The sequence below is a fragment of the Leuciscus leuciscus genome (genome assembly GCF_965113295.1).
Source record: "Leuciscus leuciscus genome assembly, chromosome: 8".
In the NCBI taxonomy this organism is placed as follows: domain Eukaryota; kingdom Metazoa; phylum Chordata; class Actinopteri; order Cypriniformes; family Leuciscidae; genus Leuciscus; species Leuciscus leuciscus.
This window is the reverse complement of record NC_138732.1, coordinates 9,003,418-9,028,276: the sequence shown is the minus strand read 5'-3', so window position 1 is coordinate 9,028,276 and position 24,859 is coordinate 9,003,418. Positions and strand designations below refer to the sequence as shown.

At 38.2% G+C, this 24,859-nt stretch overlaps 2 protein-coding genes across 3 annotated transcripts; one reads left to right on the top strand and one right to left on the bottom strand.

Annotated features, from left to right (window-relative positions):
• Nucleotides 1–57: 57 nt before the first annotated feature.
• ncbp1 (nuclear cap binding protein subunit 1) lies at nt 58–15,313 on the top strand. 2 transcript variants are annotated; one of them, XM_082177559.1, is made up of 23 exons: nt 58–278; nt 1,225–1,316; nt 1,428–1,528; nt 1,635–1,791; nt 1,869–1,976; nt 2,051–2,172; nt 5,419–5,488; nt 6,616–6,831; nt 7,582–7,679; nt 7,806–7,869; nt 7,974–8,084; nt 8,248–8,312; nt 9,182–9,244; nt 9,367–9,441; nt 9,549–9,652; nt 9,879–10,001; nt 11,815–11,917; nt 12,106–12,199; nt 12,290–12,393; nt 12,468–12,585; nt 14,111–14,254; nt 14,533–14,646; nt 14,747–15,313. In XM_082177559.1, the coding sequence occupies exons 1-23, from the start codon at nt 245–247 to the stop codon at nt 14,858–14,860; spliced, it is 2,394 nt and encodes a 797-aa protein (XP_082033685.1). In that variant the 5' UTR covers nt 58–244; the 3' UTR covers nt 14,861–15,313. The 2 variants fall into 2 exon arrangements, with proteins under 2 accessions (XP_082033685.1, XP_082033684.1); XM_082177558.1 differs by having other exon boundaries at nt 14,108–14,254.
• Nucleotides 14,999–24,255, bottom strand: slc49a3 (solute carrier family 49 member 3). The gene is made up of 10 exons (XM_082177582.1): nt 23,840–24,255; nt 21,426–21,584; nt 20,031–20,247; nt 19,866–19,942; nt 19,640–19,777; nt 19,339–19,455; nt 17,651–17,803; nt 17,419–17,576; nt 17,053–17,165; nt 14,999–16,639 (listed from the first exon to the last, which is right to left on the bottom strand). The coding sequence occupies exons 1-10, from the start codon at nt 23,999–24,001 to the stop codon at nt 16,473–16,475; spliced, it is 1,461 nt and encodes a 486-aa protein (XP_082033708.1). The 5' UTR covers nt 24,002–24,255; the 3' UTR covers nt 14,999–16,472.
• Nucleotides 24,256–24,859: the final 604 nt, after the last annotated feature.

The window sequence follows — 24,859 nt, the reverse complement described above, 5'->3', positions numbered from 1 at the left end:
ATGAATCGGACTTCTTATCACGAGTCGCAACAATACACGTGTTTCCGGTGACGCAGCTGCTAGGCCGGATGTGTTTTCCTTAAATCAAACCGCTTTTATTTTCCTAGTGTGGCTAACGGCTGATATCATTCAAAGCTACAGGCTTTACTGAACGCAATTCAGTGGATATATAACATTTTGAAAAAGTGTATTCTTTGTGTTTCTTTCATACTCTTTCAACAGTCTAAATATTAAAACTTGAGAAATGTCCAGGCGAAGGCACAGCGATGAGGGTGATGGTGAGTGGTTAGCGTGTTAGCATGCACGTTGACAGAGATGTGTGTGTTTATGCAATTTTTATATTGTGTTTTTTGTTTGTTTACTGTTATGAATGCGAATATAATACTTGCTCACTATAATATGGCAGCCGAAGGGTACAGTGTTTGGCTTCTGTAGTCTGTTTATTTGCATTAAGTACATTTGCATTTAAAAAAAGCCCAAAGTAACCAATTACATCTTACTTTTTAAGCAGATAGGAAGCTTTCAGATAAACAAAGCTCTTTGAACTTGATTATAATAATATGCAAATCTACTTTAAAACATAATGACAATAGTAGGATTGGATCTATTAGGATTGGTTCTGTATTCAAATTCTATTTGAAATTCCATTATTCCAGTAACGTTACTTTTTTTTGTATATAATAATACTTTATGCTTCTCAATACCATGTCATTGCACTTTATATTACTTTTATTAAGCATTAAATGTTTAGATGTTAACCTACAACCTCATTGCAATAAGGCATCCCTAAACCTTTACTACAAAATGTAAACAATTTACTTATTATTATCATAATTCATGTGCCCTCATAGTCTTTATTCAAAATAACTGCTCTTCTCTGATGATGCGATTACTGGTGTGAGGGCGGGACAACCTGTCACTCACATGACATCACAGCAATAGCAAATCACATATATACGTCATAATAGGGAAGAAAAGACTATCACAACTTTTCCAGTCATTTATTGACCGAAATATCAACCGACCAATAATAATCAATCGGACAATAGGTGGCTCTTTTTAGATTATCTATATTTGGCTGTTAACAGTGTTCCCTTTGTTGATTGAAAATAAATGTTAGTTCTAACTTAATTACAAAATCTACCTAAATCCTTGTTGGAGGATAATATAGTCACTTTTATAAATACCTAAAATATGTTCATGTTCTTAACTTTTTCATTCCAGCCGGCTCCCAGCCTCACAAACGGAGGAGGACGTCTGAACCCATTGAGATTGAAGACCGCCTGGAGTCGCTGATATGTCGTGTGGGAGAGAAGGTATCAACTCACAACTCCTTGTTTATTATGCAGAAGTGCTGTTTAAATTACATTAATTACAATTTACAAAAGACAACTGATTAATATAAAAAATTGTGTGTATGTTTCCAGAGTACGTCCTCCTTAGAAAGCAATTTGGAGGGTCTTGCTGGTGTCCTGGAGGCGGATCTCCCTAATTATAAAAGCAAAATCCTGCGCATCTTATGTGCTGTGTAAGCGAGATACTCTTTAAATATGCAGTTTAGTTTCATTTTGCCTGAAAAGTGAATCTCACTATGCAGTGGATGTTGTATAACACATTTTGTTTGTTTTGCATAGTGCAAGGCTTTTGCCGGAGAAGTTGACGGTTTACACGACTCTGGTTGGACTTCTCAATGCTCGCAATTACAACTTTGGAGGAGAGTTTGTGGAGGCCATGATCCGACAGCTCAAGGAGACACTAAAAGCAAACCTTTACACTGAGGCTCTTTACTTGGTATGTGGTGTTTAGCATTTATAATAATACAAAAATCACAACTTTTGATGGTGTTTAATTTCCCATGTGCTCTGCAGGTGCGCTTTCTCAGTGATCTGGTGAACTGTCACGTCATCGCGGCTCCCTCCATGGTTGCAATGTTTGAGAACTTTGTCAGTGTCACACAGGAAGAAGACATACCACAGGTAAACGTGACCTCCGGCTGCCTTGCAGATCATGTTCATAGATAATCGTGAGGCTAACAGATGTGTCCTTACAGGTGCGATCTGACTGGTATGTGTATGTTGTGCTGTCCAGTCTGCCTTGGGTTGGCAAGGAGCTGTATGAGAAGAAGGATGTGGAAATGGATCGCTTGTTTAACCAAATCGAGGGATATTTAAAGTAGGTTTCTCTTTCAGCTGTATCATTTCTCCCATTTGACATGTATTAACGGTATACGGAAATGCATGAAAAGATGGCATCGTTGGCATGAGATGTAATATTCATGGAGAAATAATGTAGAACTTCAGGATTTGATGTAAGGCTATGATATTAACCATGTAAAGCCTGACATATGAATTTTTTTTATTTTTTATTATTTGTTATAGAAGTTTATTAAAAATTTAATATTAAAAAAATATATATATGTGTGTATATATATATATATATATATATATTAGGGCTGTCCCCGACTATGGATTTTCATAGTCGAATCAGAATCGTCATGTCTTGCCTATAGTCGACTAATAGTCGAATCATGTGTATGGGGGTGGGGCTGGGGGCGGGGCTTTAACGTTTCAAAGCCGTGATGTACAGAAAATCACACAAAGATATAGAAGAAAATGTATAAAAACATTTTTGATCAATAAAACTAAGAAATAACATAAATAACTCCAGAAAGGCCACACTGCAGATTTGCATTTCACATGCAAATCAAATTAAATCGGCTAAATTAAAGCAGGCCAGCCTACAGCACAACATCGATGCACCGAAAAAATAAACAATTAATTTACTAAATTAAATTAGAACAGAATATACCTTTCTAATAAATAAAAATACAAAACGAAATAAATCAGAATCAAGTCACAGGATGAGGAGCAAATGTGTGCAAAATGCCTAAAGTGCAGGGGAACATATACAAAACACAAGCCACAAATAGTTAGATTAGATAACCCTGACAGATTAATAAATAAAATTAAAATAAAGAAATTATTAAAATAACGATAGTAGCCAGAATTTTCAACTTTGTCTTTTTAACTGCAGAAACAACAATAAATGCTAAACTGGAGAGGCAGTCTTTTTAGCTAAAAATGTTCACAGCATCCAAAAATAAAATTAGAACCGGCTGAAAAGTTTTGAAATCACTTGTACCTGATACCTGATCGAGAGAACAAATCCAGTCTTTCACTCTGTCTGTCCGTTGGAGTCTTTTCAAATTGTGCGCGCGCCGCGCGGATAAAATACATTCTAACGTGAAACCCAGTCTATGCGTGAAACATGTTAACGTTGGCCGGCAGAAGTGCGATCATGGTTTTCCTGATGCTAAATCCAGCCTTGGAGAATATCCTTTCTAATCGTGTACATCCACACTTTAGATTTTCTTATCCCAGACATTGTTAAAGATTTAAATCCTTGCCGCGAAGACGCTCCTCTGTCGGTCACGGATTGAAAGTGAAACTTAAATCTGTCACGGGGTGTTTGGATTTATTCACGCACGTTAAAAAATATTTATTAAAAGCTTCTTTCTTTGCACATTTTTATATAGGCCTACAGCATTATCATAATAGGCTGAATGTTAACGTATTTACATAAAAGCTAGTTCTATGTGAAATCAGACATTGAGCGCCCTCATATAGCCAAAGTGGCATGATCCTCGTTTCATAACACCTCTGCGAAGATTCGACCGTGAGATCGGTAGTCGAATCAGGCTCCTCCTATCGAAGCATCGAATCTTCGACTATTCGGGGTCACCCCTAATATATATATATATATTATATTATATTATATTATATTATATTATATTATATTATATTATAAATAAATAAATAATAATTAATATATATATATATATATATATGTTGCTCATAGTCGGAAGAAAACTTCTGATTAGCTTTTAATGCAAAACTATAGGATATTCATAACGGTATAGCAGACTACTTGCATAAAATGCATATAAATATCAGTAGTCACAATGTGTCATATTACAGTTTTTTCCGATTGCTAAACGGCAATGAGCACAACTGGAGCTACATGTGCAAAACTCTAACTACAGTCTGCACTACCCACAGTCACCTGAGCTAAACAGTTCACATCACCTGCAAAACTCATTCAGAGCAACACAACTCTTAACACATGGCTCAAAACAGGCTCAGTGCAGCCAAACACTATACACAACCCTCACTGAGATAACACACACTGTCACTCAGAACACACTGAGAGGAAAAACACTACACACAACCCTCACTGGGATAACACACACTGTCACTCAGAACACACTGAGAGGAAAAACACTAGCATCAAACACCAATACAGAAAATACTAACTTTTCATCTTTACAGTTTGAACAATTTCAGTGACTTCATACAAAGTAATATTTTCTTCAAAGAAAAGAGTGACATTCTTTCACATGATTTATTTACATTTTTAGAACATAATTCTTTAAGGTAAATTAAAATTAGCAGTTTGCTTCAATAGTCTGTAGTAATTTACGGAATTACAGTAATGAGAAAAAAAAAGGTAGAAACTAAAAGTACTAAAATGTGTGTGTGTTCACTAACAAGTCTAAAACGAGACCCCTGCTTAGCCTTTCAGCTGAGATTGCACTCATCAGTGTTTGAAAGGCACAAGGCTGAAATCTATTCTGTTTTGAATGTGTGGTTCACAGTTTTGACAGCAGTGTGTTAGCATTTGAACAAAGTGCTGTAAATCCACAGTGTTGTGCAGGTTGTGGTTAAAGTCATGGGATAAGTGTGTAGAGTTTTGAAAACTGTGTTCAAGCAATGAAAAACGAACTAGAGTTTGGTCCACATGAACTGTAGTTAGAGTTTTGCACATGTGACTCCAGTTGTGCCCACTGTCGTTTAGCAATCGAAAAAAACTGTAATATGATATTTAAATAGTTTTATGATCAAAGCTCTGTAGGTTTTATTGTGGGAGCAAAACAATAATGCAAAGCAAATGTAATGATAATTGAGAGATTGTTACAAAGAAATGTTCCTAAACAGCCTGATGTTTCATATTTGATAGCCATGTTTTAACATGATTTTTCTAATAATTCTGTATGGATAATCAAGCAAACCTAAGTTGCTTCAGCCCAGTAAGTATTAAAATGTTAATTAGAATATAAGTTATTCTTATGTTTTCTCTAAAAAAAATCATCTGTAATCATTTCTCAACAAAAAGACACATGAACCATGACCTGAATGGGGATGTTTTATAGTTTTACTTCTTAAAAAAAATCCTGTTCTTTTTAAAACTACTAACTTGTAGCTTAAAGCTGCAGTCCGTAACCTTTTTTTTGTTTGTTTGTTTAAAATGATAAAAAAAATTTTTGTCAATTATTATGAGGTTTGACAGCTAAAATGTGGTTATCCTGGTAGAGTACAAAGGAGTCTGCTTTTAAATGTCATGATCTGGGTTTTGCTACAGGCGGCGTCAGAAGATTCATGTTCCCATGCTGCAGGTGTGGACCGCAGAAAAGCCCCACCCACAGGAAGAGGTGAGAGTCAGACCACAGGCTTCATCCAGGGCTGCGTTCCAGTCCAAAATTGTCATGCCCTTCACTCACGAACACTTCCCTCCGTCTCGTTCACTCGGATGTACATCATTGCTTGCGTTGCAATGTCGGACTGTCGGAACCTTTGCAATAGCATGAATTGGAACGTGCTAAGCCCTTGATCACTTGGAATCCACTATGGGGTTGATTTTATTATATATTTTTTTCCCTTATGAAATTGTTTAATGCAGCGTTCTACATGTATTTAGGTCTGTTTGAGTTGTTTAATTAAAAACTAAATAAAAATAAATATATCATAGAGTTTGTTAGCTTGGAAATCCAGGGCCCGCCTATATCAGATAACCCGATGTGATTGGTGCAGCTCGGATACAAAGGCATATTTAATGAACGCCAGAGTGACTCGCAAATTTAATTTGTGCTCTCGTGAGAACTCTGGATTTTCAGGGTAAGAGTTTGTGGTGGGGTAAATTAAACTCAATATGTGTTGACGTCACAATCGTGTTGCATTGTGGTATGTGGAGCTGCCTGAAGTGTACATATGAAGTAGACTTGTTCCCTTGGTCAAAATCGAGGGAACGAGGGTTGGTCCTTGTAAACTTCCCTCATCCACTTCATGAAGTGGAATGCACTTCAAAATGGCGGCAGGGATTCCCCGAGGGGAAGTTCACAAGTGTGTGCCGTGTCTAAAAGTGGACTGGAACGCAGCCCTGGCCCCCCACTTTAACTATAAGCACTAACAAAATGCCAGTCACAGTTGTTCTTAACTGGTTTTACTTTAGGACATTGGACAGAAAGTGACGGCACAACACAATAGAAACTAATAACCAGTATTTAATGTAGTCTGATTTGTATTTTGTTTTGTTCGGGACATCCTGCAACCAAGTTGATGTTGGCTTCTGTCTAATTTGACTAGCTTCTACAAAGTGACAGATGAATTTGCACCGTAGAATTTGATTAAAAGCTTTGACAAAAAAGCTTGATAAAAACATCACCAAACAAAAGTTTTGGAAAGTGCTTTCTCTTCCCTTTTAACAGTTAATATGCAGTTGACCTGCAACTCACAAATTGAGAACCGATGCTCTATCTGTCCTTTGTGTCTCTCTCTGTAGTATTTGGACTGTCTCTGGGCCCAGGTGCAGAAGCTGAAGAAGGACCGCTGGCAGGAGCGTCACATTCTGCGGCCTTATATTGCATTCGACAGTGTGCTGTGTGAAGCCCTGCAGCACAACCTGCCCCCTTTCACACCTCCAGCCCACTCCGACGACGCTGTCTACCCCATGCCTCACGTTGTCTTCCGCATGTTTGACTACACTGATGCCCCAGAGGTACAGTAATGATTTTACATTCAGTTATAATTGAACATCAAAGGAAAAAGGGCCTTTTACCTTAAAAACATGAAACTGCTCATTTAACTTCCATAATATTGATGCATTACCAAGTGAAACAAAAGATTCAGGAGAAAGTTATAGGGATTGTTAGGCTATGATGTTATTAGTTAATATTATTTTGGGTTTCTAGGAATTGAGATGTAAAACGTTTTTGAAAAATATAGTAAAAAAACAGTAATATTTCTATATAATATTATTTGAAATATTAATGTTTTAAATAACCTCTTTTCTATTGGAATATATTTAAAATGTAATGGCTACGCAGAATTTTCAGCAGTGTCACATGATCTTTCAGAAATCATTCTAATATGCTAATTTGGTGCACAAGAAACATTTGTTGCTATTACTGTTGAAAACAGTTGTCCTGCTTATTATTTTTGTGGAAACCATGAGACATTGTTTTTTGTTTAGTTCTTTGATGAATCAAAAGTTCAAAAGAACAACACTGATTTGAAATAGAAATCCTTTGTAACATTATAAATGTTTTGCTGATTAATTTAATTGCCCTTGCTGAATAAAAGTCATTTCTTTAAAATATAAATCTTACTGACCCCAAACTGTTTAACGGTAATGTATAAACAGTTATGTTATTATTATTTTAAGTTTATACTTCGTTCATGTTCTTGTTGATGCTGTTGTGTTTAGTTGTATGTGTAAGTGTTATAATGTCTGTCTATCTGTTGTCAGGGGCCAGTGATGCCAGGAAGTCATTCAGTCGAGCGCTTTGTGATTGAGGAGAACCTGCACTGCATCATCAAGTCTCACTGGAGGGAGAGGAAGACCTGGTCAGTCATCTGCATTTGCTGATAGCATCAGAGATACTGGGCTGATTGATTTTGTTTCTTTGAAACCTAGTCTACATACTTGGCCTTCAACTGTTCTCTCTCTTTCTCTTTCTTTTTCTTTCACAGTGCTGCCCAATTGCTCAGCTACCCTGGAAAAAACAAGATACCCCTTAACTACCATATTGTGGAGGTAAAAAGCAATGTGATGCTGATCATTTTTATTTGATAATGTGGCAAAATATTTGTCTTGGATTTGTTGTTCTGGTGTAATGCTGTATCTGTATCTCTCTGTAGGTGATATTTGGCGAGTTATTCCAGCTGCCTACTCCTCCTCACATTGATGTCATGTACACTGCGTTACTCATTGAGCTCTGCAAACTACAACCGGGCTCTTTACCACAAGTCGTATCCTTCATACTGACTGAAAGTCATGTGAATTTGTGCTATTAATTGATTCCTCTTACATATTGCGCCTCAGCTCTGACAGGAGGACCCATGTTTAGACTTGTGTAAACACGGGATGAGTGTCCACTGCTCTTGTAGTTTTCTTTAACCTGCCGTTATTCAGCTCGCTCAAGCCACAGAAATGATGTACATGAGGCTGGACACAATGAACACAACCTGTATAGACCGGTGGGTCCGAAAATGAGGTTGAATAGATGGCTAAACCGCTCACATTTGTTGACTACATTGGTTTAAATAATATATCTCAATAAATCTAGGCAAGTAAAGTTATCCAGCTGAATTTCCTAAGTGTAAAATTATGATGACAGCGTTTGAATGTAAATAATCCTCATAAAAAAAAATGTATAACAGTAAAAATTAATTTTAGCAACATTCAGGGGGCTATCACACGGGAACGTTTGCTGCTATCCGAGTTGTTTCTGGCGTCCCCCGCAGTGTTGGTCTGGTTTCACACTCGCTTGATTCTTTCGAATTCTTGCGTCATCACAAATGTGCATGATAGAAAACAGAACGTGGGTCAATGTATTGCATTTAAAAAAAATTTAATTAGTCATATGCACAGCAGAGTGAACGACTCTTGCATCTTCTCTATGTGTGTTGCATGAAGGCGGCTTTCTGCTGCTTGCAAACTGACTCTTTTGAGGAGACCGCTTATTGCGAACCATTCATTTGCTCCTCGGATTGGACTCATTCTGCACAATTACACTGTAGCTCATTCTTGCTTGTATCCAAGGTAAATGATCTGTCATCCCTTACATACTGGCACGCGCAGGTTACGTTACTTCCTGAACAAGTGTGCACTTGAGTCCACTCCCAGTTTGTTTCACATTTACATGAATCGTGTCACAGTTCCGTTGCAACCGAACTCAGACCACCTCTTATAGCTAGTCTCTTTTTCGGTACCTCGATGCGCTCCCAGGTCCGCATAACAGCTTTTACATTATCAATTTTTCATGTGAACCGTACCCCGTTTCAAACTAAACTGCCAGCGTGAAAGCACCCTCAGATTGACTTGAGAAACGTATTCTGCTTTTCAGACTCATCAACTGGTTCTCGCATCATTTAAGTAACTTCCAGTTCAGATGGAGCTGGGATGACTGGTGAGGATGAGCTGTTTACTTCTGGGAATCACATTGATCTGATTCTCTTATATTTGTTCAAGCTGTGCATTGTCTCAGTGTATAAGACACTGTATTGAAACATTGAACTATGATCTCTTCAGGGCTGACTGCTTGACTCAAGACCTTGAAAAGCCCAAACCCAAATTTGTTAAAGAGGTTTTGGAAAAGAGTATGAGGTAAATTTCACACACACATTTTTATTCAGTTGCATTGCAGCTTTTTATAATAGCGGCTACATGTTGTGCTGTTTATTAACAATGAGCCTTGGTTTATAAACCTGCAGGTTGTCATACCATCAGAGGATAGTGGACATTGTTCCTGCAAGTTTCTCTGTCCTGATCCCTGCTGACCCTGTGTGCTTCTATAAATATGGAGAGGAGAACAGCTGTATGTTCAGATGCATGAACACATCTGTGATTTAATGCATACATTTGTATTTATGTGTGTGCATGTTTGCACTGAAACAAAATCTTCAATCTTTTTCATTTTACATTCTCAACCAGTGACAACCAGCAAGTTTTACAATGATTTTAACAGCTATATTATGTAATATTATAGTACAGTTGTGATATTGCTGTGTAATGTGACTCTTATTTTATTTTATTTTTTATAGCCTCATTACCAGGATTTGCTGTGACAACTACAGTGGGTAACGCTATCAAAAACCGGGCGTCTAATGAGGAGATTCTTATTGTTCTAAAAGACGTCCCTAATCCCAACCAGGATGATGATGATGGTGGGTCTTTCTTTGGTTTAGTGCATAAGTCACTTTGCCAATCATACTCTTACATCATTAGATTAGGGCTATCAGTTGATTTTTAAAAGGTTATATAATTATTTATGTGATGTGCTTAATTAACAATATATTTATGATGTATTTACATAATGCATTATTGTGGCAGATGAGGGGTCAGTAAGATTTCCTTTTAAATAAATTAAGGATGTCCCGAGCCAATCTCAAGGATCGGTATCAACTGTCCTGAGCCCGATCCATTATTTTGTCAGCTGTCACTCAGGTGTTGTGCAGTAGATGGCGGTGTGCACCTTCAAGTGGGTTTGCCAACGACCATTAAAAGGAAAAGAAGCTGAAATGTGCATTGCTGTGTTTGAAATCGTCCCCATACCCTCATTTACTATTCCCTACATTATTTCACAAATATAGTCCACTTGAAGGAGTTGATGTAAACAAGTGAGTGAATTCGGACCCTGAGTACACCGGAAGGGCTTTTGAACACATTGGACCTGCGTTTTGAAAAATAGATGGATGAATGATTCAGTTGCGGGCGCCATCTTCTGGTCAGACTCAGGAATTAATTCGGCACGACCCTCACAGTGCATTTAGGCGCAGGGTTTCTCAAACTCGGTCCTGGAGGGCCACTGTCCTGCACAGTTTAGCTCCAACCCTGATCAAACACACCTGAGCAAGCTAATCAATGTCTTCAGGATCACTAGAAACTCACAGCTAGGTGTGTTTGATCAGGGTTGGAGCTAAACTGTGCAGGACAGTGGCCCTCCAGGACTGAGTTTGAGAAACCCTGATTTAGGGTATTCTCTTGCCATCGAGCGTAAAACAGTTGTACACTCGTTTTTGCTTTGCATTGTGGGATTAAATGAGTGCACTCTATAACGTCCACTATGGTTTCAGACACCACTATAAATGGCTGTTCCCTCAAATAGTGCCTAGTTTAAGGGTATAGGGGGCGATTTCGGACACAGCCCGTGTGTGATGTGCGAGAACCAATGTGGTCTGTTCTAGCATGTCACACACGCACGTTTGAGCTTTTGTTCAGCATATCTGATGCACACTTTTGTAACGAATCACTTGAAAGTAATTTATTTACTTAATTTTTGACTGCCGTCAGACTATTTGAGGTGTTTTTGCCATAACGCGTTGCGTCTTGATTTGGACTCGACTGACGGACTGGCATTCTGACACCGCGAGCTTCATGCTTTCTTACCATATCTCTACTTTTTTGTTGTTGTTGATGCAATTATTCTGCTTATTGTACAAATAAAATGCATGACATTTATTTTAGTAGTTCCATAACTGAGACCACTCAAGTTGATTTACAATGTCTACAATGTCATATATAAAATGGGTCTATAAATATAATTTGGACTGTCTGGCCCTGTAAACAGTGTATTTGAAGTGTGCACCAAGCACTAGGAATTTCAAGCAAATGCTGTTCCTTTTAAACTTTCTATTCATCAAAGAATCCTTAAGTATCAACATTGATGATAAGAAATGTTTCTTGTGCACCAATTTTATATATATATAAAAAAAATGCAGCTTTGGAGAGCATAAGAGATTGATTCAAAAAGCATTCAGACTTTATTAGGTTATTAGAAAGTGCTTTTAGTCATAAAAGGAAAGAATTATGTCATTATACTTCGAACTTGGCAATGTGTGCTATGAGTATTGCTGGCTTTTGTGAACAATTGCTTGATGTTCCTCCTTTGAATGTCTCTTTGAATAAAAGTATCTCCTATGTGAATAAATGTAAATGTGTGGTGTTCTGTATCTAACCACACTTCTCCTCTCTGTCCAGATGAGGGCGATGGCTTCAACCCTCTAAAGATTGAAGTGTTCCTGCAGACGCTGCTCCATTTGGCTGCAAAGTCCTTCAGTCACTCCTTCAGTGCCCTGGCCAAGTGAGTAACTCCTGCCAAACCCCACACAGGCCTGCCAGCGGCTGGCTCCGCGTTCCCTCTCCTTCTGCTCACAAAAGGCGCCTGTAATTGCTAAAAGCACAGATCATTGAGAATGTATCAAAGCTTGTAAAATGCTCAGGTGTTTTCTTCTCGTAAATGAAGATGGGCAAATGTCTTTCCTCTCACAGGTTTCATGAGGTTCTGAAGGCCCTCACAGATTGTGATGAGGGGAAACTGCACATCCTCCGGGTTCTGTACGAGTTCTGGAAGAACCACCCACTGGTAGGATCATCCAGACTTCATATTTTATTGTCTTATTGCATGTCATTCGTGGCATATGTGGAAGCTCATGTCGTGAATGTACTCTTTCAGATGATCTCAGTGTTGGTGGACAAGTTTATTCGGACCCAGATCGTGGACTGTGCGGCCGTGGCCAACTGGGTGTTCTCTCCTGAAATGGCTCATGATTTCACCAGGTATACCTCAGAGCACACTCAGACACACTTACATGTGCAGCTGGAATTGATTTACCTTCATTGGGCCTATGCAGGTTTTATGTGTGGGAGATTCTTCATTCAACCATCCGGAAGATGAACAAGCACGTGCAGAAGATCCAGAAAGAGCTGGATGAGGCAAAAGAAAAGCTGGAGAAGCAACAGAACAAAAAGGTAGAAGAAAAACACATCTTTTGACTGCCAAGTCACGTGTGCACATGGGCTTCGTAATTCCGGTCTTTAGGACTGACTGTCCTCACTGTTACTTTTTTTAAGGGTTTAAGTTGCATCATTTGTTTGGGCAGGGCAGTTAATATCCGAAATGTCTACATTGGTTGCTGTATTAATACCGTCGGCCTAAGGCCAACAGACTTTCTCATTCAACAATAACTGCGCGTAACTGTTAGTGAGAAATGAGAATACACAAGACAGACAACTAGAAATTTGGCTTCTGGTCATGTTAGTCACAATGTTAAGCCACAGTGCTGCATCCTTTACGGCCCTGAGACAACATATGTCTATTTTATTGTTTTATACATGCTACCGAGAGTCCCAGACACTACTATCCCAAAACTACTTCCAGTCAGACTAACTAAAATTTCTAATAGATAGTAAATGGGTTTCAAATCTCACACTATGCAATTTCAAAATTTGGTTTTGGTTGGCAGTGCTTTTGTTTTTATTTTACATATTTTTTCATTTGTGTGTGTGTTATATACATTTGTTTTTTTTCTGTATGTTATTTTATTTCTATTTATTATTTTAAAAATAAATAAAGCTAAGTATGTATATAATTTGAGAGAGCAAAGTTAGTCCTTTGGAAATTACATTACTACATTTCTTAAATGTAAATTTTTAAAAGTAAAATACTACAAAATCTCTTTTTCTTTGCTCCAATATATTCATTTTTATTGTATTTATTTGCTTATCGAGGAGAGGAAGTGTACTTCAAGTCTTTGAAGTATACACTGTATTGAAGTATATCTTCATAAATAATTTGAGGGAAACAGCATAATAAATGTACCTTTAAGGGAAATGTTTACAAAATGATTCTGCACCATTATTTCTCAAATATTTTTGTTCATTTATTTTAGAAGATACTTATCTCTGCAAGAAATGGCCAGCTGAATGGGATCAGTGTATAACAAAAAAACTTTACAAAATCAATCCTGTGGTTGGTGTAAAATCATTTTTAAAATCGCTGGGATCATATTACCTACAGACGCTGTGGAATAGGGCACTCCAGACTAACTCATTTGTTTCTGTTAATGGGTGATCCTCCTTTATGTCCCTCGTGCCAGAATCCATTATCACTGAAGCATAGTTTGATGGGACTGTGATAGATTGAACTCTGTTAGAATTTTTTTTTCAGTTGACTCTCATGAATAGATTTTTAATGAAGACCGACCAGATCTAGTTTTAGAAGTTTTATCTACAAAAGATAAAGATTTTTTTAAAATCTCTTTCTCATCATGAATATAGCCAGGATAGCTGGCATGGCGTTAAACTATAAACAAACAAACAGTTTAGAATATTTGGTTGTAACAAGTCAATATGAGTGTGTGTGGGTCCTTTAAAAAGCTCTGCTTTGTTCCACTAACGTGAAGCCTGGAACTGAATGATGTTCACTAACTACTGAGAGAGCGCTGGAGCCAAGTGTGTTCCTGAGATCTGAGGAGGTTTTTGTTTTCTGTAGCAGCGGGATAGCGGCGATGAAGAGGACATGGAGAAACAGAACAGTGAGGATGAGGAGGGTCAGTTGGAGGAACAGATCGAGAAGCTGCAGGAGAAAGTCGAGTCGGCCCAGAGCGAACAGAAGAACCTTTTCCTCGTCATTTTCCAGGTGCGCCCATGACAATGCACATCCGTTTTACCTTTTTTTGTTGGTACACAATTTTTTACATTCTCAAAAAATGATAAAGCTGCAAAAGATGCATCCCTGGTAATGACAATAACTCCTTTTACACCTTATTCTTTTTTTTTTGTCAGGAGAGAATACATGTTACATTCTTTTCATGTCTTTCTCTCTTAGTTTGCCTTTTGTGGTTCATTATGATATGTGCCTGGAGCTAAGAGATGACAAAAGAACTGTTTTTATCTCTCTCTCTCTCTCTCTTTCAGCGCTTCATTATGTTACTGACAGAGCACCTGGTACGCTGTGAAACGAGCGGCGTAGACATCAACACCACCTGGTACAAGAACTGCATCGAGAGACTGCAGCAGATCTTTCTCATGGTAGTCCTGATCCATTTGTTTGCTTATCTATATATATTTTTTTATATTTTTTATATAACAGCCCTTATTAATTGCCTTCAATCTTCATTGTCACCCACAGCATCATGTGATCATCCAGCAGTATATGGGCACCCTGGAGAACCTGCTGTTCACCGCTGAGCTCGACCATCACATCCTGGCTGTTTACCAGCAGTTCTGTGCTCTTCAGCTCTGAGATCCCACAATGCATCACTTCAGACTGTCACACCTGCCTGTTTAGTGACATCCATTGGAATAATTGGAGATGGCTTGCTTTAGTAGTGATATTGGGAAATATCATACTTATTTTGGGGCCCTTGATGTTTCTGTAGTGTTTTTTTTTTTTTTTGTCGTTTCTTTTTTTTTTAATCCATTGTCATTTGCTCTGTGGTAAGTGTCGATCTTTTTAAAAAGCCCAGCGTTTAGAAAACCGAGTTTTGTTTTACTCAAGCAACCATGGTATGAAACTACTCGGCTGTTTTTTTATGTGTTTTATGTCATTTTGATTGAAAAATGGAAGTCGAGTTGGGTTACAAGTGATTCTGCATTATCGAAGGTTTGCCTTTGTAAAGAAGATTGAGGTCTTTTGCCAATGTAACGCCATATCCTGGATGATGAAATGTCTTCCTCTTTTCTTTTCTTTCTTTTTTTTACAAAAATACAAACAAAAAAACAGAACTGCTTATGTCTTTTGTTCTTGCATGCATCTCACCATATCAGATTGTGGATTAGAAAATAGTGACTGGGATTTTACAAAAGCAAATCAATGATGTTTGATTGTTCTTAACTGTAATCAGAAAATGAAACTTTTAACATCATTGTGGATGGACGTTTGCTTTCTTTGGGTATGATTAACAATTGTTTTGTGAACTCTTCATACGATTAAGATAAAATATAATAGACAGAGCGAGGTGTGCATTGAGTGCACAATGCCTTTTTTTTCTTCCAAAAACAGTATTCTGGATTGTATAAAATTTATTTTATTACATAAACAAAAAAATATCAAATGCTTTGGTCAAGTTAGCAGAAATAGGTAGACATTTGGTAAGAGATCATGCACAGTATGTGCTTTGAATGGGTCCTTGGCACCTTAGCTTATTGTACATTACCACGCTTGTTACATGGCTAATTGCTAAATGAACAAATTTACCATGAAATATTGATTAAAAAGGATATTACTTCACTTGAGTGAGAAGAGAAACACCATAGAGTTATTTGAGAAACAAAACTTGCAGTGAATATCCAGTTTAGCAGTCATACAAAACTTTTTGACCACACAAATTGAGTATTGCATAAATCTGTAATATGTGCAACAATACCATAGTTTAAATGATAGCATAGCGATACGCAGAATGGTTACTCGTACCCAGCAATCTTTTATTTCTGCTCTTAAGGTAGAAAAATAAGTCCTATGGACATTTTATTGCACTCAAATACACATCTAATCTCATAAAATAACCAATAGCCTTAGTTGCTAACTTGCCTTATAAAATAGCTATATTGTAAAAATAATAATGCCTTTAAGTGTAACAGTTAGAAATCTTTCTGTACCCTTTAATGCAATAAAAACATTTATACATAGAGATTAAAATTGCATAAAAGATTTGGTCTTGGTTTAAAGTTCGTACCTTTTATCTATTCCGTTTCTTTAATGGAAACAGAAATGTTTTTGTGCGTATAAGTTTTTATGTAAAATTAAGATGGTACCACTTCTTGAGTAAAACAAACACATATTTTCAATGTTAACGAGGTAAAAGTCTTTTTAAAGTGTGCGTAAACACTCATCTGTGGTTTCTCTGCCTGTCTCTTTATGCATCAGTGCTGTTTGCCCAGGTGTCTCCTCCTGTTGACTGGTCTGTCACTGTCTTTGGTGAGGCTGTGGCTTCCGCGCGGAGTCTCCGGTAATCCGTGTGGAAAAAGACAACAAAGCAGCAGGTGCCCAGAGCACACAGGCCTGCCATCACCAGCACTGGCACTATCAATGTGTGTTTGTGTGAGAGTGTGCAAATAGGAGAAAGAGAGAGAGAGAGAAAAACAAATGAATGCCTGGAGCTCAGCCCAACTCTATCATTAACTCATCAAGGCATCAAGCGACCAGGAAAAGCCGGAAGGCTGGATTAATTTGGACATGTTCCCATTTTAAATGTTTTCCCTAGTACCCACACAGTGCATTTGGTTTATCTGGAAAGATGAAGTGAAAATAGTGCACTAACCAACAACACTAGAGTTGCAAAGGATTGTGGGAGTCATGACTTGGTACAGGGAGGAAACTAATCGCCATTGGAATACTGCCATGCTTTTTCAGCATACTTCACAGTGAACACTGAGCACGGCATGCTATCTTTCAGTAAACAGTGTGTTATCATTTCAAATAAGTGCATCACTCACCTGTCCAGCTCAAATTGGCATCCGCTCCAGTTGCACATACGGATAATGAAGAATCTGCTATTGGTTTGGCCAGAGCTTGAAGCAGCAGCATATAGAGGGCGGCCTGAATTTGTCTGATCAAACATCACATTGAACACATCAGTTTAGTAAATAATAAAGAGCTAAAGAGAAGAGGTTTAGCCACAGCATTGGTTTAGTCTATAATAAAGAGGTAAAGAGAAGAGGTTTAGTCACAGCATTGGTTTACTCTATAATAAAGAGCTAAAAAGAAGAGGTTTAGCCACAGCATTGGTTTAGTCTATAATAAAGAGCTAAAGAGAAGGGGTTTAGCCACAGCATTGGTTTAAAAAACAAAACAAAAGTTACCCAGATACGAAGATCAATCCAGAGGATGTGGCTTCACCCACAGGGTATGAGCATTCAACTCCGAGCTCCATGGCGATGGGATATACAGAGTACCCGAACAAACCGAACCACGCACATACTGCACCAATGATCAACTTCTGCTCACTTAACTGGGAAACCTGATGGACAGCAGGACGACAACATCTCAGGCCAAGCACTCATTAAAAACACTGGGATCATTCGCTATACTCACCACAGCAAAAACAGAGCAGCCCAGAGATGTCAAACACATGTTTATTTTAGTGACTTCTGTAAAATGCTTGGTCTTGTCCACGTACAGGCCCAGGAGAAAGGCGCCCAGAACACCGAAAACAATGGAAACTGCACCGCACAGTCCTGCAAAGTCCTGTCACATTAAAAATGCAGAGACAAAGTTAATTTGACTCGACAAAGCTAACACTACTAATACTAATCAATCCATCCATCCATCCATCCATCCATCTATCTATGCTGTGTATATGTTTATTATGAGGGGTGCGTCTCAATCAGCTCATGAATCATTATATCGTGTGTACAAGAATCTGGGCACCAGACTACACATTGGGACAGTGATTACTCAATTTGACTATGTACAGCAATTTTGATTTTATTTGTTATGCTGTGTAAACACATTGATCTGTTACATATCCTTACAACATTTAAAGGGTTAGTTCACCCAAAAATGAAAATTCTGTCAGTAATTACTCACCCTCATGTTGTTCCAACCGCGTAAGACGTTCGTTCATCTTCGGAACACAAATTAAGATATTTTTGATGAAATCTGAGAGCTGGATCACTCTCCATAGGCTGCTAGGTGGCCCAAACTTGCTGGCCCAGAAAAGTTATTAAAGAGATCGTTATTATAGTCCAAGTGACTACAGTGGTTCAATCTTTAGTATATCAAGCGACGAGAATACTTTTTGTACGCAAAAACAAACCAAAATAACGACTTTATTCCACTATTCATTTCCTTCTCTCTGGGCCTCGTAGTGTTTTTGCGCTGCACGTCTGTGTTATACGTCATCACGCATGACACACATGACAAGCGTCGGCCAATAGTGAGCCTACGTGGTGACGTGTAACACAGAGGCGCTGCGCAAAAACACTACGCGAACCAACTAGAGGCCCAGAGAGAAGGAAATGAATAGTGGAATAAAGTCGTTATTTTTGTTTGTTTTTGCGCACAAAAAGTATTCTCGTCGCTTGATATACTAAAGATTGAACCACTGTAGTCACTTGGACTATATTAACGATCTCTTTAATCACTTTTCTGGGCCAGCAAGTTTGGGCCACCTAGCAGCCTATGGAGCAGTGAGCCAGCTCTCAGATTTCATCAAAAATATCTTAATTTGTGTTCCGAAGATGAACGAACGTCTTACGGGGTTGGAACAACATGAGGGTGAGTAATTACTGACAGAATTTTCATTTTTGGGTGAACTAACCCTTTAAGCCGAATATGAATTATAAATGTTAACTAGATGTGTTCACTACCTGTCTAGCGATGCGTGTTTATGATGACATATAAAACGGTTTGTCTTTTTTAATCTTCTATGGCATGTCATTATATTTACTGACTAGGCTGGTGCGATTTATGTTTTGAGCTCCAGTGATGAGACGTCATTTCCTGTAAGGGAACACAGTGAGCGTCAATGCTCCCTGGTTTTTGCGGTGCATTGTGGGATTTTTCAGGGAGCGAATGTTTTCAGGATTTCGCGATTGAGACAGCTCCTAAAATGGCCAACTCTCTGATCAGTGCCCTGACTGACATGCACCCTATGTTTTTTTTATGTTTTTACACATTTGATTTTAGTCATTCAGAGTATTATGGAACAGGCTGGCTTTAGAGTTTGAGGTAAACGTGTGGGTTTTTGTGTTGGCAATAATGCCGTGTTGGGTTCTTACATTTGAGTAGCCCTTAACACAAAGTATCTGCTCCAGAAAGGTGGAAAAGCAAGTGAATATTCCTATTCCTGAACCAAAACACACCAGCAGGACCATATATGCTTTGTTCGTCAGTAGCTGGAAATAAAAGTGACAGAATACAGTGAATCTCAGACAGCAGTACAAAATGTAAGGAAACTAAATGCCACATTTAATCAGAGGCTGTTTCATACATTTTGGAAAAATGCTAATTAATCAAGCAGTAAAGAGTTGTTGTGAGATCTGTATGCCATGTCAGTTTGTTCAGAAGTGTGTGTAGTACCAGTTTCACCCCCTGTAGAAAAGGTTCAGAGCTGGAGGTCACCACGCTGGCCGAGGGGGGTGTTGGGGGAACGCGTTCACGGATCCCCACTGTTGCTAGGAAACAGGCTACGGTGGCAGGTATGGCATATATAAAGAGCTACAACCCAGACAGACGACGGGACTGTTAGAGATCATACAAGAATTGAAATTCATTTATGACCAAGTTCTGACTTATGCGATCTTACCAGCATAACAAGATTATTGGTGTAACTAATTATCATGGGAGAGAAGATATTCGCAAAGAGCAGCCCAACAGTATTTGCTGGAGAACAAAAGAGAAGAATATTAGCATTCTACATACATAGAAATGAATACCATGTAAAACATGAGCTGTGTGGTGAATAGGTTACCCATAGAAGCCATCATGTTAGCTGTGGCCCTCTGGTGATCAGGGAACCAGAGAGCTGCCAGCTTGGTGGGGGCAAAGATGATCAACGGCTGGGCGAAGGCACACAGCGTCTGGCCGCCCATGACCATAGGGAACACGGCCCGCTCTGGGATGCATTTCAGCACGCCGACGAGACGCAGGACACTGCCCAACATGTTGAGCCAGGAGCCCATGATTAGCTGTTTCAGAAGATAGGTAGAAAGTATAAGGGCCTGTTCACACAGGACACGCTTTTGCTGTTAAAAATGCGAGGTCAGTCTAGACACGTTTTTTATACGTCCGTGTCATGCGCGAGGCGCTGCAAAAGACGCGAGACGTGAGCACAATGGTTAAAGACGTCAGTCTAGTTCGTTTACATTGAAAAACAAAAGTGCAGTGGAATGGAAAACGTGTTCTGTGTGACTTTCACTTTCCACCACAGGAAGAATCTGTCATTTTTCTAATATGTCATGAACATTTTCACCAGTTTCTTTCCCACCACATCCCAAATTATGTATTGTGTTTAATAACTTTAGTGGAAATTATGTTTTAAATGTTATAATAATTGATAATAATAAATGTTTAAAATAAATAAATAGTTTAAAATGGATGAATCTTTTGTTAACACAATTAAATAATATTTTATTAAAATATTTTATTTTACATAATGAAGTTTTGCATAACTTGACAAAATGACAAGTACACTAACTTTTGAGAATTTTTTAAAAGTCGGAAGTGGGTCGCAGACTGGACCAATAGTTTTCGTCGGTAAGTTTAAAGGAATGTGTTTAAAAAAACTGAAAGATTTTGGACAAATTCACTGTAATTTCACTGAAAACTATATGATCAGTTATTACAAACTATATGACCTTCACTTTAACCTTCATTTTTTAAATATGGCATGGGGTCACACTACAATGGTGGCCTAAACAAAATACCACAGATACTTCAATTATATTTACAATTAACTGTGATATTAGTCAACACTGCAAAAAAAAAAAAAAGACATGCATTATTGCTTTACTATGGCTTTCACAGTAGGAACAATAACTTTAATGATGGCATGGCAAAAACTAGTCCTTTTTGTTCTATAACAGATGGTAAACAAAACTTAAAGGGATATTCACCCAAAAAATTAAAATGTTGTCATCATTCACTCACCCTCAAGTTGTTCCAAAACCCCATCAACTCTTCAACTGGTTTCTGACATTTTTCAAAATATATTATTTTGTGTTTAGCAGAAGAAAGAAATTCATGCAGGTTTGGAACAACGTGAGGGTGAGTAAATGATGAAAGAATTTTCATTTTTTGGTGAACTATCCCTTTAACTATATTCTCTTTATTGTCTTATGGTAGAGAGTAATATGGCTCTGTATACCGAGAAGCGCAGCCCCAGTGTGTCCAGTACCCATGTTGTGATGAAACTGAAAAAAATGGCAACCACTACATAGACTAGCGACAGCCAGTTGACAAGGTTGAGAGAGATTTGCAGATACTGTGCTGTCTGGTCGGCCACGGGTGCAAAGGTCAGCCACGACTGTGGGGAACACAATAAAAACAAAAGGTTTAGCTGCACATCGAGTTATACAGATGCATAGTTCACAACAATACAACATATAAGACAATGCTTTATTTCTGTTGCTGTCTTGACACGAATTGATCAAACGCATGAGACTGGAACAGCTTGCTCATATGACACAAAGTCTCAGTTCAACATTTAACTGCTGAAGCTGCAAAAACCCAGAAACCACAGGTCAGAAGGGGCCCTCACATGAGCTAAACATGACAAACACAGTGTGAATGAGCAGCAGGGGTTCAAATCATACTGAGAAATTACACTTCAGTTCAGAATATGGGATTTGAAGGATAAAAAAAGTAGACTGCCCTTAGGAATGTAATTTAGTAACACGAGTATCCACTTTTAATGCTACTAGAGTTGTAATGAAGAAATGAAAATGGACGGTTCTTGTTTTTATGGAATATTGCAGTATTTATTATATATGATTTATCCGTGCACATCAATTATTATTTTTTTTCATGTGCCTTGTAATCTTTAATCAAAATAACTCCCCCTCCCTCTTGCATCGACATCTCTTCTCTTCTCTGATGACGTGTTTACTTGCGTGAGGGCGGGACAACCTGTCACTCACACGACATCATAGCAATAGCAAACCACAAACATCCAATCAATTCCCAAATGGACAAAATCAAGTCCCGCCCTACAATTTTTCTTGTTCGAGAAGCCGCTTGACTCAGATAGAAGTCAGAATAGCGAAGAAAAGACTATAGCAACTTCCGTTTCATGTTGACTTTAAGTACTTTACACCCTTGAAAAGCACTATTTGCAGTGCAGAGACCATTTGCAGTGTTTTTGATTGTTCATTTACACTGTTGCACACAAAATCCTTTATTTGTTTGCTATGAAGAATACTATGTATGCAGCAGCGTGACAGATGGCAGTCAGCTGATCCCAAAACACAATACAGTCGTTTCATGCACCACTGCACAACTTACTGGGATGCTGTTTCGCATTAATTCAAATGCATAGATGCTTTTTTCACAGTCAGTGTAGAAATCCTTTGTGTAACACAAGATGCTTTCCTAATATGAACTGCCATTGCTGATTGTACTTTAAAATTCCTTCTTAACACATGCACGGGACTACACTTCTGAACCACATCCACAGGTTTTAGGCTGTTATCAGATTTCCTCAAGATTGTAATCTTTAAATAAACCCAGAATTACACCATCTGCTAAGCTTTAACACAGTGTGCCAAGACACGATGTACATTTCTCGTATTTCAGACGAACAGCTTTGGATCTCTTGGCCTTTTAACACATATACAATGGTGTCCGTGCAAATGACAAGTCCCACTGGAGCCACGGGTGCGTGATTAAGATTGACAAGCCCCTTTCTGGCACACGCCCTCTCCAGAGATAATAGCCTCAGGGGGACGTATCCATGTCCTACTACAGCTGGGCTATTAGGAAGACCCTGTTATGACCCTGTAGACTGAAGCCCCTAGTGGAGTGTGTGAACATTTCCTAAATCGTTTCAACACTGGATACATGGGGCGAGTTGAGCGGCAACAGGTATAATAAATCAATAGATGTATTAATTGAATTTATATGATATGCATATTAACTGACTCAGTTTTTGCATATAAGAGCCTAACAGAAAATGCCAATGGTTTAGTTTACATCACTGCTGTGAAACATGATTTGCTACTTGCTATTGCAAGTCAGAGGCTGGTGGTTATCAGGGGGAGGGACATTAACATTTATTGGACAAAAAAGTATGGAATTCAAGATGAGTCATCAATGTTTTTAGTCATTTTACAGGAAGAAAAAGATAAATTGAGTTTTGTTAAATATGAGTACACTAGGTTAAAGCTAGTGTAGACATAAACTAATGGCCACAAAACCTAAATGTTAATTTCATTGAGTGTTTAAAGTAAATCAATTGGGAAACCCAAACCCTGGATGAGGGGTTTCGTGACGTCAGTAAAAACGAAAGTTGTAGAGGCGGAGTAATTCAGATTTAGCAATTCCATCTTCAGAAATCAATTCAATTCTTTTGGCATATTTCTACTTGCAGAACATTTTGATGAAAGATTACGACCACAAACAAAGTTTTTGGAACAACGTGCACCCATGAATCGTATACGGACCAGAAACATTAAGAACATTTCGTGTGTGGAAATATTTAGTTAGCACCACTTTGGTTAACTAAAACTTCAGTTTTGACATTAACTTTGTAAATGAATGGTTATATAACATAGGCCTACCTACCACTGCGTTAGAACAATTAAGCAGGCAGAGAACAAATAAGAGGAACCATCTCCTTTTGTAAACTTTGAACTCGGCAGGAGCGCTTCTTCCGTCCAGGTGAGACCGAACATCTTCACTCGAGCTCCCGATGAGCGCTTCAGTCTCCGCGCTTCCGTCATCCATGATGGCAAACCCGAACCTCAACCAGATCACATTAAGTGAGTTGCAAAACTCTTCAAATTTCAAACTGGGTCCATTTGGGTCCAAAAACAATTCTGTCGATAATCTACACAAATCAATAACTTAACCAATCTCATTTCCAAGCGTTTCCAGGCAGTGCACTCTTTAAATTCAAGAGCAGGTCTACTTCAGACATTGTTATGGTTTTGGTTTCGCATATAAGCCGGTGAATGAGAGTTCAGAGTTGTTAGGCGGCTTCAACATTACAACATCCAATCCACAATCACATCACCACTCCCTTCAACCCGTGACTCACTGTCATAGCGCCGGTCGGATTCTTTCCTGAAACTCCATTATCTGTCTGGAGTTTGGACAGCATCAGGAAAAGAAAGCTTTTTTAAATGTTTTTCCAAAACAATCTGATTGTAAGAAATACGCCAACACTACATTCATTTAGGCTACATCAGTGTCATATCATGCAAAGATTTATTGATCCAGGTGTTTGTTTAGTGGGCCTATTCTTAAACGGAACCCTTAAGAAAATTAACAATGGTTTTACAAAAACAAAACAAAAACAAAAACATGGTTGCTATAGTTAAACCACAGTAACCACAATGTAACCATGGTTTGTTATGGATAAACTTGTTTATTTAATATTAACTTAATATTTGCAATAAATTAAAGGGAAAATGTTTGTTCGTTTTTTTCTTTCTTACTATTTTAATTGAGAAAATGGAATGGAGAAAATAATTTAAAGCATCTAAATGACCTTCCAGTTTGTCGCAAATTTAAGGAATGTTTTGTAATGGGATAAATATTGTTAGGCCTATTGGTAATTATAATTAGTTAGTAATTAGACGT

Coding starts and splice junctions, on each gene's coding strand:
- ncbp1 (XM_082177558.1), top strand. CDS start 245: ATGTCCAGGCGAAGGCACAGCGATGAGGGTGATG. Junction 2,173..5,418: donor CAAATCGAGGGATATTTAAA/GTAGGTTTCTCT, acceptor GTTTTGCTACAG/GCGGCGTCAGAAGATTCATG. Junction 11,918..12,105: donor TCCTTCAGTGCCCTGGCCAA/GTGAGTAACTCC, acceptor TTCCTCTCACAG/GTTTCATGAGGTTCTGAAGG.
- slc49a3 (XM_082177582.1), bottom strand. CDS start 24,001: ATGGATGACGGAAGCGCGGAGACTGAAGCGCTCATCGGGAGCTCGAGT. Junction 19,456..19,639: donor TTCTACAGGGGGTGAAACTG/GTACTACACACA, acceptor TTTTATTTCCAG/CTACTGACGAACAAAGCATA. Junction 17,804..19,338: donor GTGTTAAGGGCTACTCAAAT/GTAAGAACCCAA, acceptor TTAATGTGACAG/GACTTTGCAGGACTGTGCGG.